We start from the raw sequence: 11,409 nt of genomic DNA on the forward strand, positions 1-11,409 counted from the left end.
ACGAGAGTGACATCTTAACAACAATAGAATGTGAATGACATACTATTTAGAGTAGGATAATATCATGGGAGACACTGATGATAATTTGAAACAAACAAACATACACAAGATAACGCGACTGACCACATGGTCAACTTTTTTTCGAACATTGGATAGTTCAAGGAAAAAAAAAGAGTTTCGAGACTCTCGCATTCTATCAATCCAAGTTCACAAATGGCTATTGAGAATACATGATTTGCCTACCCTCCAGTCTAAGCCACTTACTTCAGTACGATCTTTCTCACTTTGGTATACTTAGCTCATAACTCTTACTTAGGTTCAAGAAATTGCAATGGTTCCACTCTAAGGTTTGCTACTTGATACTTACTGGGTGCTAATTGAATAAGCAAAACAGACCACTTCTCACTTCTATAAACTTGTTCAACTTAGGGTAATCTTGACACATTTATACTCATGCCACTCTATAACTTCGCACTTGAAGTTGAGGTTTCAACTGTAGTTTATGATGTCTAACTCTATAACTAGGACACTGGTCATATCAAGGGTTTCCTACTCAAGCTCCAACTACTAAGCTAGTTCTAACGGTTGAAACTAAACTTACAACAAGATTGTTAAGAATTCTACCCATCTCTTCTACCTCGGATTTAACTCTTAAGGTTCTCACAACGTATCAAACTAACAGTAATGCCTCTAAAGTGTGGAAGCGAAAACCATGGCTACAAACTTTAGGTCATACGTATGATAAATCCTTTCATGAATACTGATTTATCGAGGAAACTTAGGCCGCTACTTGTCCTCATACAAGCACTCCTCTAAACTTAAAAATTATTTCAAATATTTTACTACTCCAATAAGGACCTACGCGGCTAAGATAGCACTCAACGGTTTACAGTGGTCGACTTCTCCATGAACTTATGACTTACTCCTTACAAGGATCTCACCCGAAAACTTAAACTTACTTGAGTAATCTCCAACAAGAATTAAGGTTAATTCAAGGAATCCTAAAATAAGTTTTTGGTTCGACTACTAGTTAAGGGAATTTTATCTTAATCTTAGGTTTCCTCTCATCTCGAAACAACTTCTGCCCAAGAAGGATTTGTAGTTATCTTTCACCTAGACATAGCATACTTTAAGGGTCATCTTCATCTAACTAAAATGCATAACAAAACTCCTAGCACGAAACATGATTCCCAAGGGTCTATAACAACCTTATGATACACACCATAATTCAACTTAACTAGAAACATACTAAACACTAATCATCGAAACCACAACAAGATCTAACTCAGGGTGGGAGAACTTGTCACGTATTCCACGAACAAACATGGGCATCAATCATATTATGACATGACCAGGTACACATAGAGGTCACAATAGGTACTAAGGTATTTCTTGAAGAATCCACAAACTTTTTTCATATTAAGGTAAAAAGAACTAATATTTATCTCGCTAATTATACAACTATCATCAATAATCCTTTAGGTCACCTACCTTACGCAAGAACACTCACTCTTGAATCCTTCTATGCTTAACAATTAATGCCTTACAAACTACCTTATACTCTTCTTAAGGTTCCACATTAAACCTCTTAACTATTCTTCACAACTTTTCTAACTACTCTATATTCTTAAACAACTCTTTCCCAGTTATCTCCTAGGAACTATGGTTACAATTTTCTATGGGTACTACACTTATAAGATTCTCAATCTTGCACTTAGGTGGTAACTAAGTATATCCTCAAGGAACACAAGTACATGACTTACGCAAGGATAATGCCCACTCAAGTATTTCATTTCGAAACTTCTTAACGTGATTGACAAGGATGAAGTCTCTCTCTATTCGTAGTAGAAGTAACAACAAGATAGATTATCAAGCAGTTTAACTAGACATGATTGGAAGATGAGCAACCCATAACAAAATGAACACTTAAATGATTAGGAGACGGTAAGTTTTAAATCAAGAAGGATCACTTATTTAGAATTAACAACATGCATTTCAAATGAATTCTAGAAACGAAAACATGATCGCAATGTACAACCATATGGAGATGTTGACAATAACTTGATTGTGACAAAAACATCAGTAATTCAATTGTTTGAAGTAGGCTCATAACACAAAGAATGAATTATACTCAAGCTTTCAAGTGTAATCAAATTAATTGACCTAAGCACGCAACAGAAGAATAGGTTGCACTAGAATCAAAAGGTACGGTCAAAAGAGTATTCCTTATGAAATATATCTTGATATGAGTCATCCAACTATAGAGCATCAGCATCGCTAAGAACAAGAAATCACAAACAACCATACTATCTATGCAATTAAGGCAGAACACCATACTACAAGCATACACAGAATTATATGGTTCCTATAACCAGTATATAACATACATATATGAATAAAGAATTGAATAGTCACTAAGAATGTATTTAACAAATCACAAGTTTCAACAATCCCGTTTATGATAACACACTAAGGAAAAAAGGGATTAGCCAACACATGTTAACACATCGGTTAAACACACTTATTCACAACACACCTGTAAGTTCAAGGTTTTTGACAACATTACCACACACATCAAGTTTTCAAGACCACTTGTATCACTTAACGGCTTGCCATGACATCCTACCGCACTTCACGAATTATAGAGAGGGTCAGTCTCATAACTCATGACTCAACAATGGTTTTATGGTATAGCATACATTAAGGATGCAACACACATTACAAGCATCATTCAATCTCATTTAATCATGCAAAGGAAAATAAAATTAATAATTCAAGCATGTTCAACAAAACTAGTCATAAGTAACCACACAGAGTGCACACCAGAATATGATAAGCACATAACACACTAGCCGAAAGGTTCAACCTGCTCTGATACCACTAAATGTGACACCCTTTACCCCTCACATTATACTAATAAAGGAATAAAAAATTCAAATATGTATTAAAAGTATTTTTTTAAAAACACTTTTAAATACATGCCTTTAAAAAGGGGTAAAAGGCTCACATTCACTTTCTTCTATATCATACTCAAACTTTTCCAAATAAATAATAAAGTCATCTTAGCTCAAACAAGGCCGTCTAAGCTTCAAACAATTAATATAGAACCTATACCCTAATGTCACATCCTATCAGAGAGTTGTGTTTCTGTGTCCTCTAGCATGAGGTTCTTCATAGTTATCCACCTATTCATCTGCTCCCCCGAACACAAAGTTCAAGATCATCACAGGATCCAAACACAAACACCACATAGGGAGTGAGTTATCACATTCCTAACTAACGGGGAGAAACAAGATAACATGTAGCTATAAATATCATATAAACAAAATACAACTTACTTAAGCATCACTCATGTTATTTCACCACTTTGTCGCACAACATTACATTGCAATATCACATATTTCATTCATTTTCACAACATTCATGTACTTAATGATCAAAATACAATATCATCAAGTCAATCAATATCGATCAATATACAAGCATTATGCAACAGTTATGCTAAGGGTCAATCTTATATGCAATGTGGTACCATGTCAATGAAAAACCACGTTGGGCGACTAGGAGTACATGACAAGATAAACCACACACTAGTAAGTCAGGTCACTCTCACTAGGTAAGATCATAGGGAGACCAGTCAGGGTCACAGTGTTTTGCGAGAATGCTCCAACCATATAGGATCAACATAGGCTTAAAGGAACACTCAAACCAGGTGACCCCCAAGACCTACACTCCGAAGAGTCCGTCAGGGCCTCTCCCTCCTGATTCAGGTCCAACCCAAAAAACATTTTAGCACACAGACTCTATCTATGAACTGTACAAAACACACGACTTCTTAATTGTTCTCAAATATTTTTAACTCGTCGCCCTTAAAGGGTCTTAGCATTAACTCGTTGTCCTTAAAGGGACTTAGCATTAACTCGTCGCCCTAAAAGGGACTTAACATTAACTCGTCACCCTAAATGGGACTTAGCATTAACTCGTCGCCCTAAAAGAGACTTAGCATTAACTCGTCGCCCTTAAATGGTCTTATAGTCATGTGATTGTACAATCCACAGTTTACAACTCAATGCACACAATATCTCAATCACGTGCATACTCAGTTTATTACATACACTCGATTTCAATTACAATGGTATAGTATCAGAATAGCATGTTATCACACCTCGTGAACCATATTCACTTTACCTATGAACCATGCAATACATACAACTACTCAATTATGTTCAAAATCATTTTAACCCATCGCGCTTGTGATTAAACTCGTCGGGTTCCCACAATGGATCGCATCACAATACTCGTCACGCAAAACTCGTCGCCCTTAAAGGGTCTTATAGTTGTGTGATTGCACAATTCATAGCTCACAACACAATACACATCTCAATATACATGTATTCCATCATTCATCACATGTTCAATTCACCACATACTCACAATTTGAATCATAATTTTATATCCTCAATATAACAGTTTATACAAAAGACTATCACAACCTGGGGACTAAAACCTCTCAAATAATATTACACAATTATATCAAAATCATAGGTCAAAATATACAAATATCAAGAGCACAATTTATCAAGAAATTCTCATCGTAACATCAATATTTTATTTATGATCATAAAGGAAAAATTGCAATTTAATAAACATCCCAAAATAAAACCCCAATTTAATCCTCTAAGGATCCCTACACATGTTCTCAATACTAACCCCCAATTGTGAATAACTCATCCCTTACCTCTAAGCGGACTCACATGTCTTCTGACAGCGATAGCGGCATCTCTAGCGATTCCCTGAGATTCCTCCAGTTTTTCCTCCGACTACTCCAATAGAGTTCCCAAACATCAATGAGACGTAGAAGGAATTGAAGCTTCCATATGTACTGTCTTGGTGCGATTCCTTTTTCTATCTCCCTGAATATTATCTCGCAAATCTGAACGGTGAAAGTGTGCGAAATTGAATCACGAACCAGATACCAAACTTTCATGAAAGTCCAACGGTTAACGAAACCGGGATCGTTGTTTTACTGAGATCATTTTGGGTTTCTGCGGGAAAAGAGAAAGGTACAGTGCGAAGGGTATTTATCTTAGCTCTGACAAGTTTTTACAATTCCCAACGGTGAGGATTCTTGGAATTGGGTTGCGAACGTGGTGCTGAAATTTCACAACGATCGAACGGTGAATCAGTCTAAGATTGTTGTTTTTTTTGAGACATGTTTGGTGGGCTACGGGAAAAGAAAGGGTTTTGTGAGGAGAAGGGGAAAACTGACCTAACACTATTTATAACTCGGCTTAGTCTATTTATTTATTTATTATTTTATAAAAATAAACTCTATTTTATTCTCTATCAAACAAATAAATAAAATACCTTTTTTTATTTTTTCTCAAATCTTTATTTTAATTAATAATTATATCACCTTATTTATTTATTTATAAAATCTGATCATTTTTCTAAAACTTTATTTATTTATAAATAACATTTTTTTTTAAATTAGCTTAGGATGTTACAAATCTCGTTTATAATAAAAGATTTGAACACTACAACTCAGTAGAACGAAAGCTTTCAAGTCTTATATTAGTACAATCCAATATAAGAGTTGGACTGTATAATAAATTATTCATTCAATATGGACGCCACTGAAACATTAATAACAAGAAATGGCTTTCAAATGATGAGAGGCAATAATTTATAAAAATGGCATACAGCAAAAAATGGCATTCAAATTATAAAAATTTGTAAGTTAAAACAAAATATTTAATATTTATATATCATTAATATTTAATTTTAGACATATTTATTTTAATATAAATTAAATAAATTATTATATATATGTATGTATATATATAATATGTTCTTATTTTATTATATTTTTCTAACAAACTATGTACAAATTTAAAAAATTATTTTATTTAACATACAAATTATGTACAATTTAGATAGTATTTAAATAATTTAAAAATAAAAAATTATTAGTTTTTATAATTAAAATAACAAATTTTATTATTTATATGTAAAAAAGATTCATATTTTTATTATTTAAATTTTATTAAATTATATAATCGGAATTAAAATAATTTATATATTAAATTAAGTTTACGAAATTTGTATAATTTATATATTAACTAATACAATTATGTTGATTTATATAATTAGAATAAAATTAATGTGTATCTAAATCATTTGCAAAATAATTTATATATTAATTTATCAAATTTAATTATAAATTGGTAAAGATAAAACAAAAATATGTAAACTATTCAAAATAAAAGTATATAAAATGATATAAAATAAAATTTATACATTAAATATTTTTTTAATTTATAAACTTTTGATTTTGAATGACGAAAGGAAAATATTGTACTGCCATGAATAATCTTTTGTGATGTTCATATCTTTCTTTATCTTTGTTATTCATCTTCATTTATATTTATCTTTTATAACTCCTTAGTTACCTTTTGTATCCATAAATAAACTGCTTCTATTGGAATGATTACATACAATTTATTATTCTCTTTAAACTCTCTTCTTCTATACTTTCTATCTTTCATTCTTCTCTAAGTTATATTATATTTAACATGTTATCAACATCTTGAATAAAATTTGATCCAAGGTCATATTTTTTTAATTTACATTTGAAGTAAAGATTTCCTTCTTTCCCAAATGATATTATTCATACTATAAGTTCAAATTGATTCATATACATATATAGTTCAGGTATATATGAAAATGTGTGTTGAAGACACTCTCAAATAAAAAATTTCTAAAAACACTTTTTATGAAAGGTTTAGAAGGTCTAACCATTGATTTTTTTTTGAAGAATTTATAATTCTAATTGAAAATGCGAAAACAGTAAAAATGTGAAAAGAAAATATATTTTTTCCCTTCTTTTTCTCAGCTGAAGTGAAAAAATTAAGCAAAAGTTAAAATAGAAAATAAGATTTCACAGCTAAAGTGAGAAAAGATTGCAAAAGTGAAAAAACAATTTTTTTTTGAGAAAAGTCTTATATAAGTTTATCCCAATATAAGAGTTCAGCTGTATAATAAATTATTCATTCAATATGGATGCCACTGAAACTTCAAGAACCAAAAATAGCATTAAAATCATGAGTGGTAGATGAATAAGCCACTGACCCATGGTTTTAAATTTACAGAATCAAGCAATAGGTCAGAAGACAAATGAGATCATGCTATCCATAGGTTCTTTATAATCCTTTCTGTTTATTTGCATCATTCCCCAAAAGTTAGAGATTAATTCTTCCAAGATGTAAAGATACATGAAGTCATTATGCTCTCTCCTTAGATAATCTTTTATATACATCAGGAATCTATCCAATGACAGCTTGCTGAAGAGTCCGAGTTATCTACCAATTGTAACGGACTTTGTTCGTATTTGTACTTTAAATTCATATCAACTTTAGTTACGGGAAGCCATATCATTTCCTTTGCTCATCAACAAAATACATCATTAATATTGTTAGTATTCTATCTTGCCTCGAAAATTGTCAGGGATATCTCATTTTGTGATAAAAATTTGCACGTTTTTGGTGAAGAGAATTCAGGAATACACTTTCCTGTATAAAATCCAGGAGCCTTTGGCTGAGGCAATAATTTCTCACCATTCAGCATAGGAATGACAGAAGACATATCCGGCCTATCTCCTGGTTTTTGTTGTACACACAACAAACCCACATGTATGCATCTTAAGACTTCAAAAGGAATGCATCTTTCATGTAAGTTTATATCTATCAGTTCCAATGGCCTGTCTTCAGTCCAAAGTCTCCATGCCTAAAGCCAAGGAAATCAAAATAGTTACATACTTTGATTCTATTCTAATCTGAAATAGATTCAACTAGGTAGTAAAGTGGATAGTCATTGTGCTTACATGTCCAAGTAGATTAAGAGAGTGTTCCGGGTCAGAAAATCCCCTGTTCTTGCTTCCGCTAACTATCTCTAGTACAATCACGCCAAAACCAAAGACATCTGATTTCACAGAGTAATGACCATGCACAGCGTACTCTGGAGGCATGTAACCACTGAAGTACAATTTTTTGTAGCAGTCACGAAAAACAATTGCATATATAAACTATACAATAAGTACAAAAAGAAGAAAGCAACTTACTATGTTCCAACCACTTTTCTGGTTTTGGCTTGAATTTGTTCACAGCCAAAAGTCCGAGCCAGACCAAAGTCTGAGATTTTAGGATTCATATTCGCATCAAGCAGGATATTGCTCGTTTTCAAATCTCTGTGAATAATTCTCAGTCTGGAGTCTTGGTGAAGATAGAGAAGCCCCCTAGCGATGCCACCAATAATGTGGAAACGTTGATTCCAGGCTAAGATCTTACTTCTAGCTTTGTCTAGTTAAATTCACTTACATGATTAGTACAAGAATAGCTTTCTAAACATAATTTAAAGGCAATCACATAAGGAGAGCCAAGAATTTCTTGATGTTAAAGTTGGATTTTCAAAGGCACTAACCAAAGATGAAGTAGTCTAAGCTCTTGTTGGGCATGTATTCATAGATCAACAATTTTTCCCCTCCTTGAACGCAGCAACCTAGAAGTTTCACAAGATTACGGTGCTGAAGTTTTGCAATTAGCACAACTTCATTCTTAAACTCCCCTGGTCCTTGATCAGACATCTGTGAGTGTCGTTTTATGGCTACCTCTTGCCCATCTATTAGTGTACCCTGTAAACCATCATTTGGAAAAATTATGAAATGTTTTAGAGAAAATAAAGTTATACATTAGATATGGGTATTTAACCTTGTACACTGGCCCAAATCCACCTTCCCCTAGTTTATTTCTGATGGAAAAATTATTAGTGGCTTTAGCAATTGTTGACAACTCAAATGTTGACAGATCCATATCTTCCTTCCTCAAGATAAGATATTCTTGCCTCCATTGAAATCGTGGGATATGACAATATAATCTTCGTGCCACTAAAATGTGCATGATATACAACATCAAAAACATTGATTAATATGATTAGTTTCCTTATTTTGTTTACTTCTGTATTTTTTGAAGTCTTTATATATACCAGCATATCTATGATGAAATTTCATAATCAAGCTTGATAATATGTAACAGAATTTTCAAATCTTTCTCAATACATGTGTTGTGCATCCAAGAACTGTCAAGCCCATGATTAATATAGATGGTTACCGACTGTATATGTTTGTAATAGTTATCGTAAAACTTTGTTGCAGAACATTGACACATGTGATGATTATATATATACTTACTCGGATTTTTGCTTATCAGTATGCAGACACATGTGATGATTAATCCAAAAATAGTCACACCAACAGCAATTCCTAGAATCTTTTTCTTGATGTTTCCAGGGCCAGCATGATCTAAAAGGAACAGAGAAACATCAGTTGCCAACTTTAAAATAAACGTCTCAATCGGTTGAAACTTACAAAGTGAGTCTAATTTCTATAGATCATACGTTACTAATAACTTTCTTTGCAGTTATTTGCAAAATCTTGCAACCCATATGTATTCGTTTCAATTATTGTATACACTTAAGAATCACAGTTCAAGCCACAATAATAGATGGTTTGTTTAACTAACCTTTGAATGTTCTCATGGTCTTACCCTAATCAAACCTTTTATCTTAGAATAATGCAATATGCATCAAGAATCAAGCAGCGAAAGAGAGCAAAGACTCCAAAGTAAATAGTTAAAATCAAATAAAATAATTGATGGAGTACCTAATTCTGAAGCAGGGACTCTGATATAAATGTCTTGCCCTGATTTCGAGAAATATCTCATGTCAACTATATTATTAAACCATAGTAGACAACCACTTCCTCCATTACGGATATCTAAATTTGCATATGCTGTACAAGAACAGTTTTTAAGACATGACTTCTGACATTCATTAAGGTTCATGGTCTTACTAAACCATGATGAAGACGTGTCTGGCAATTTCATGCGTGCATACTTCAAGAATCCATCTGTATAACTGTTTTTGCAATCTGATTTATTCCTTGGAGCACAACCGCTTTGAAAAATTGGCATATTCCACTGATCTGGAGACTTGGGAACATAACCTCTCAGGCATTCACAAGTTGGACGGTTACCATCATAATTGCATATAGAATTTTCACCACAAAAGTCATAATATTCGCATTGATCTATCTCCTCAATTGTTAGGACTTGCCTGGTGCTTGTTTGAGTTCTCCAATACATTCTCTGTGCCCTGCCTGATGGAGAAAGTTTCAATAAGCTGAAGTCCAAACTATGAAGAAGGTTGTACTCATAATACACCTCTTTTTCATTATATACAAATTTTTGTGAACAGTAAGGAATTTCAACCGGATATCCAACCAAAGACAGACCATTCCATGGTCCTACTCTGACCTTTATCTTAGATCCCTTGAACATAATTACTTGTGGATATCCTCGAAGATCCATTTTTACAACATATTCTCCCTCCGCAGGATCGTCAACACTTTTCCAAGATGATATAGATCTTTCTAGACCAAAGCTCCACCCAAACTTCATTCCTGGCGTATGTGTATCACCTGGATAATCAAAACTCTGCCACAATATGGCATCCTTGCCTGGTTGCTGTCCATTTTTCACCACAAAATTTCCAGAATCCAATGGATGAGCAATTGGGTTATTCCCGGCTTTGCTTGATATGTTGGATGACCAAATGGTGCTGTTTTTGTGATTCAGAAGGACAAGAATCCCCTTTTCGTCGAGTTTCAGAACTCCTGAGTTTTTCTCAAGTGGTGCATTTCGGTTAGCCACCCACACCACTTTTAAAGGGTTAACATTTTTGAACCATATACCCAAGTATCGCCTTGTTGATTTTCCTGGGCTAAAGAATCCCACTTCAATAATTCCACCCGCTGAAACCAAAGTCTCGTTCTCAGCATCTCGGATGGATTGATTCACTGCTAAACTGTGTAGTGAAGTGCAAGTTCCTGAGAAGTAGGAAAATAAGAAGAACCAAATACATAACATTATGGTGCTATGAACCAATTTGTTGTTGAAGAAATAACCATTACTATGTTAAGAAGATGGCAATCTTGATTATGCAGATGCAGAGGGATAACCATATATTAAAATAAGAACAAAAATCAAATGAACAGTTATCTAGACGGGGAAGTCGTTGTTGAACCGTGATTAGTCTCAAAATTGACGTTGTCAGAGAAGACTATTGATGGTAGCTAGGAACCCAAATTCGCATGCCCCCTTTATTTTATGGATTTTGTAGACCTGAATTTGACTACTAGATTATTCTAAGGGTTCTGACTTTTCACCTATTTTAAAATATATTTTTTAATTTAATTAATAGTTTAGTTTTTTTTTTATTTTTTTATACTCTAAAACCATAAAAAATTCTATTAAACATGTAAATAATCAATGCATGTGTACGAAGGTTTTGATGATG

At 33.2% G+C, this 11,409-nt stretch overlaps 1 protein-coding gene across 1 annotated transcript; it reads right to left on the bottom strand.

Moving 5' to 3' along the window:
* Window positions 1-7,075: 7,075 nt before the first annotated feature.
* On the bottom strand, window positions 7,076-11,179 carry LOC100782811 (G-type lectin S-receptor-like serine/threonine-protein kinase At4g27290). The gene is made up of 7 exons (XM_006592510.3): window positions 9,716-11,179; window positions 9,245-9,355; window positions 8,766-8,941; window positions 8,479-8,689; window positions 8,120-8,357; window positions 7,883-8,033; window positions 7,076-7,785 (listed from the first exon to the last, which is right to left on the bottom strand). The coding sequence occupies exons 1-7, from the start codon at window positions 10,977-10,979 to the stop codon at window positions 7,483-7,485; spliced, it is 2,454 nt and encodes an 817-aa protein (XP_006592573.1). The 5' UTR covers window positions 10,980-11,179; the 3' UTR covers window positions 7,076-7,482.
* Window positions 11,180-11,409: the final 230 nt, after the last annotated feature.

This window comes from Glycine max, chromosome 12 (assembly GCF_000004515.6).
Source record: "Glycine max cultivar Williams 82 chromosome 12, Glycine_max_v4.0, whole genome shotgun sequence".
Taxonomy (NCBI): domain Eukaryota; kingdom Viridiplantae; phylum Streptophyta; class Magnoliopsida; order Fabales; family Fabaceae; genus Glycine; species Glycine max.